This window comes from Atta cephalotes (assembly GCF_000143395.1).
Source record: "Atta cephalotes unplaced genomic scaffold scaffold00017, whole genome shotgun sequence".
In the NCBI taxonomy this organism is placed as follows: Eukaryota; Metazoa; Arthropoda; class Insecta; order Hymenoptera; family Formicidae; genus Atta; species Atta cephalotes.
This window is the reverse complement of record NW_012130081.1, coordinates 1,725,268-1,730,926: the sequence shown is the minus strand read 5'-3', so window position 1 is coordinate 1,730,926 and position 5,659 is coordinate 1,725,268. Positions and strand designations below refer to the sequence as shown.

The 5,659-nt window shown below is 27.1% G+C and overlaps 2 protein-coding genes across 2 annotated transcripts in view; one reads left to right on the top strand and one right to left on the bottom strand.

The window, feature by feature from the left end:
- Positions 1-181: 181 nt before the first annotated feature.
- Positions 182-3,245, top strand: LOC105618628 (TNF receptor-associated factor 6-like). Its single transcript, XM_012200159.1, has 3 exons — positions 182-197; positions 1,865-2,109; positions 2,994-3,245. Exons 1-3 carry the CDS (start codon positions 182-184, stop codon positions 3,243-3,245), a joined length of 513 nt encoding a protein of 170 aa, XP_012055549.1.
- Positions 3,246-4,060: 815 nt separating this feature from the next.
- LOC105618627 overlaps positions 4,061-5,659 on the bottom strand; it is a 5,702-nt gene continuing 4,103 nt past the window's right edge. The window contains exons 2-4 of the mRNA XM_012200158.1: positions 5,381-5,458; positions 4,760-4,835; positions 4,061-4,314 (exon numbers count right to left, since the gene is read on the bottom strand). Coding sequence (XP_012055548.1) covers positions 4,061-4,314; positions 4,760-4,835; positions 5,381-5,458 — 408 coding nt within the window. The remainder of the gene's footprint in view (positions 4,315-4,759; positions 4,836-5,380; positions 5,459-5,659) is intronic.

Sequence of the window (5,659 nt, the reverse complement as noted above, 5' to 3'; positions counted from 1 at the left end):
CGCATAGGAAAATGCATTTATTAACATATGTAATTTATAATATATAGCAGTAGACTAAAATTAAGTTAACTAACTTTACACTCTCAACTAAACACAGAGTAGCAACTAGAAACACAAAGTTCTTTAGTAATTGCAAGATTTCATGTTCTCAAAACTTTGCAAGTGCTTCTATTACTATACCATGGCCTATCTTGCATGTACGAATGAAATTAGTAAACTTGTTGGTGAAAGAACAATTTTGTACAATTACACCTTAACAACCATATGTTATTAAATTTTAATTAATTACATAATAGAAATTGAAAGAAAACTTCTATTTTAATATTTTTATATTAATTATTATCTAATATGTATTAATTATCAATTCTGTAAGTAGTAATATTTATATGTCTTGCAGAATAAATCTTGAATGGATTTCTATCTAAAACTTTAATTTCAAATAAATATGATTTATTGCAATCTTTAATAATTAATTAAATAATTAAATAAAATCAAAAATTTAATTTGAATTCTGAAAAAATGAATTTAATGTTATTTAAATAACTTTTGCACAACCTGATTACACTCCAAAGCTTAGTATGAAAAATTAAATAGCTTTATTTTCAATCGCTTACAACTTGAATAATAATGTATAATCTATTTTCGAGAAACTAAGGCTATACAAAACATTGTGACAGCTTCGTATATGTTATCGCGTATGTATGTATGAGATTCTATTCTAGAATAATGAGACCCAAAATATAACGCGGATGACGCGTATAGAAGTCTTGCACTTCTTGCATAACACGCATTGTATATACTTCAGAGCCTAAGCTAAACATTTGTATGTAAGAGATCATGGTTTTATGTAAATGGATTCTGTGTTCTGAAGGGAAGGAAAGGTGAGAGTTCGCCTTGTCTACGGGACGATAAAGCTGAAGCTTAGTCAGGATAAACATGATTCAAACGAAATGAATAGTACAACAAAGTACTGAGATTTATTTCGAGTTGCGGTATATGATTAACTCTGTCGCATTTGAATAGTAAAAGCGTAATCCGTTGAGAAACCAGAATAAAACTTGTAACGCAATTGCTATTAAATTTTAGTTGCATTGCATTATAATAAAATTTAATTATTCTAAGATATTCTAATTAAGATATCATTAAGATATTTATAAAATATTACGAGAAATATGGCTGTAAATCAATCAATTTTTACTTAAGTAATTGTATTTAAATAAAATATTTCAAAACTGTTGATATATATCAATTTAATAATCTTTAATGAATTTAGACACCGAACTTTCTCAATAAAATTTTTATGTCAAGCTTATTGAGCGAATATTTAATATTATAAGTAGTCGACTTTTTTAACAAAGTCAACAAAAATTTTTAATTCGACGTTATATAATCTCATAATTCAATGTTATATAATATCAAAATTTGATTATTAATGCTTAAATTACATGATAATACATATAATTGGAGAATTAACGATCAAATTTTATATATGTAATTTTATATATGTAATTTGAGATTTACACTTCAATTAAATAAAACATGAGATTTTATCGTCCAAAATTTACTTGAACTCACTATTGAAACTTATCTCAATCTAATAATTATCGATTCTTCAATTAGCTTCATAAGAAGAATTCTATGTGTGTGACATAAGAAAAAAACTTTAGATCTAGACATATAACATTGTTATATCAAAGAATACAATATCTGATTATAAGCATCACAGAAATCTCTACGTTTTTTTATGTAAATGTCACAAAAATATGTTATATATTATATATATATAAAACAAAAATAATATATCAACAAAAGAAGGCGATAATTATGAGTTAAAGATTAAAATTCTAAATTATTGTTATTCCAGGTTCGACAAATGCATTCACTTATTACTGGCAGGTGAGGAACTTCAACGTGATGTTGTCGAGCTGGCAGACAGGCCGTTGGATACGCAGCTCTACCTTCTATGCAGGTCGCAGCGGTTATGCCATGTATCTGAAAATCACTCCTAAATATTTTCCCGATGGCACGGTCTTCGTAGCTGTCGGATTGACCCGCGGTCGTTATGATTCCGTTCTCACGTGGCCATTTCCTTACAAGATCCGCCTCGAGGTACGCATATAAGACACCCGAATCTCGAAGTTGAGATGAATTATTCGGAGAGAAAATTGATAACTCCTAAATAAAATTAATTTTACAAGCGATTCTCGGATATAATTATGTAACATAATTACAAAGTACAGAAGAAAACCCACGAGCGGTATCTTTGATCTGGAAAAAAAAAGCGTTGTGTCGGAATATATATACCGTGTCCTCATAGAAAATATTCTCGAGACGTTTTCAAAATAGAAGAAATTTCTTTCCAATATGATCAAATAATTTTAAACAAAGTTAGAAAGTCGTGATTATGATATAAGTATAATTCCGTGTCGCTCGCATTTCATCATAAAGGATAGATAAAATCAATATCGTGAATTTGGGTTTATTTTCCTATTTTATTATTTTCAAATAAATATATTTGATGTGTATATCATTGATTAAAAAGTATTAAATAATTTAAATCTTTTAAATAGATATGTTTTTCCTCATCTTAAATTAAAAAATTTGATATATTATCTGATTTATAAATTTCCGAATAATTTTTTTCTGAAATTTTTTAGAAGTTAAGTTTATTATTCTAGATTAATAAAACAAAGAAATGTTAAAATTAATTATTAATATAAACAGACATTAAGTTTTTCTAAGTTAATTACGCACATGTTTTATGCTTATTCATTATTTATAATTTATAATAATTAAAGATATATTGCTCAACAGTTCATTATTTTATGTAAAGAAGTAATATAAGAGTTAGAAATGACTTTCTATGAATTACTTATTAGTAAATTTGTTTTACCAATTAGATTTAATATCTTTTTTATTAATATATTGTTAAATGCGAAATATTTATTTATATATAAATTATAATTATTATCAGCATATGTGATTTGATGTAGGTATTAGATCATTCTTTAAGAGGCCCGCGTGAGGATCGACGATCTCGAATTTGGGATCCGACCACGCTTTGTACACAAGATTTTTGGGGTAGACCAGCAGAAGTGGCGGATAATCCTGAGTGCGTCGGATTGAGTATTCCCAGACGTATAATTCTATCAAAATCATTATCAATATTGTCTCAACGGTATTCAGGAAACACAAGATACATGTGGAATGGAAGTGTGCTAATAAAACTTATTATTTATCTATAGACTATTTATCTATAGACTATTTAAGGTAAATATACAATTATCAGAAATCTGTATTTGCTCTTAAAAATATTGTTAATACTTTTGCTATTATTAAAACAGATTTTGTGTGTGTGTGTGTGTGTGTGTGTTTTGTATCATGATTTATTATAAAAAAACAAACAAAGCAAAATCAATAAAGTCTTTTTTTTTACATTAATTAATTAGATAACAGATTTTATAGAATTTATTGAATACAATTCAGATCCGATTCAACAGTCGCTTAAAAAAATATGTATACTTAATATTATTTTAAGTTAATAAATTAATTGAGACGTTATTGGGAGGATCAGGATCACATATAAATAAATGCATAACTAAAGTCAAAATGCTCCTGCAAATAAAACTTTCTAATTTAGTTCTAGCTAACACCAATATTATACTGATTACATTTTTTTATATGCTTCTTTCGTGAATAATACATTCGTAGCGGTAAAATTTTCAGAAGTTGTACATAAAATAAAATGTGCACAATTTTTGCACAATTTTTAAAATTAAATTTATAATTTCTTTAATTATGAGACGAAATAATAGGTAAAATTTGTATTAAGACAATGAGCCCCATAAAATAGCTGCAAAGAAATCCGATTGCGTCCTGTCGCGGAAGAACTAAGCTTTAGTTAAAACAATATAGATAAATTCATTAACATAATTTCTTGAAATATTTAATTAGTATTATAAATAAATTTCATAATACGCATTTGAAAACAAGAAAATAAAATATAATTTCTTCTGTTACAAATTCTGGAGGCGCTTATGCATCAAGTTGTCCGTTAAAATTAGCTTTCCATCGTGTTGCGTACAGGCATTTGACCCGAAAGGTAAATCCGCGGTATTTGTTGTAATCGATAATCATATGCCTCATGATCCACCACTTTCCAAACATTTTGTTTAGCGGCATCTAGCAATGCCCTGTACAGAGAAACTGGAAGCTGAACGTTGTTGTTCGTCACTTCGAAGTCCGATAAATCTCGCAGAGTGGAAGGTCCTTTTTTCTTCATTCTCCTTTCTTCCGAAACAAATCTGCCACATCCTGCGAGGTATCAAAAATAATTTATCGATTATTATACTAAGAAAAAATATAATCAATTTTAATAAATATTTAGTTGAATACTGCCAATAAATATTTATTAAATATAAAAATACATTTATTTGATACAAGAATCATTAAATTGATTTAACAATAGTTCTTTTTATTAAACAAATATTTATTTACTGTATAAGTAAATGTTTAGTTGGCAGTATTGAACTAAATATTTATTAAAATTGGCTGTATTCTTTTCTTAGTGTAGAATATAATCAAAATTTCAAAATATATGCTATCTTGATCTATTTTTATCTATTTCTATCTATTTCTAAACGTTTTTACGAACTTTTATGAAAAATAATTTTTTTTAGTTTTTAAAAAATATTTAATATCATTTGTAAAGATTGTTGTATTGTTAATAGTTATAAAAGAAATAAAAATTATTTCTTACCAGTGAAAGCATTGCAAAATGGTCTCTTTGACTTGATTGTTTTCTCAGCGTTTAGGGCATTTAGAAGTCGTTCGAACTGCAAAAGTGAATTCTACCCGCCCATTTCCCTCATTAGAATTATTTTTATCTTTTCAAACTGTGTGGAAGATTGATACTTAATTATTTGATGTTAAAGTTTGATATTAATTTGATATAAATTTGATATAAATTTGTATAAATAATTCTCTTACTATTAATCTATATATATTGGGTTGTCCGGAAAGTTCGTGCCGACTAACCTATATAATTTAATAAATGTATACTAAAATTTAAATTTTCTGCGTTTAAATTTTCCTTCAACATTGGCACGAACTTTCCGGACAACTCAATACATAAAAACATAATCTCTTATACTACTATCTATACTACTATCTATTCTACGTATAAAACATATTGTACACCATAAATTTTTCTGTCATTTAATAATTGATTAAAGGAATAAGCAATCTTTAACAAATAAATATTGCAACAATTTATAAATTTGCAAATAATTTAACAGACAATTCTACAGATAGTTCTACAGTTAATTTAACACACATTTAACTCTCTGATGCAAATAAAACTATTGAAATATGTATTTACCTTGTCTCTTGAAATTTCAGTATTTGCCACTTTCAGTAGGCACATGCAAGCCAGAGTGCAGCAAAGATATTTGGTAATCTGCGTAACATAACAAAGTATTAATTACAAATGAAACAAGATATTAACACGTAAAGCTATTTCGATATTTTTCGTAAAAACACTGTGAATGTATGTACTAAAAATAACAATTCACACACAAACACACACACACACACACACACACACACACACACACACACACACAACAACACACACACACACACACACACACACACACAC

Bases quoted from the DNA above. Each gene is read 5' to 3' on its own strand.
- LOC105618628 (XM_012200159.1), top strand. The intron at 2,110-2,993 runs GTACGCATATAA...GATTTGATGTAG, and splicing joins CTTACAAGATCCGCCTCGAG to GTATTAGATCATTCTTTAAG.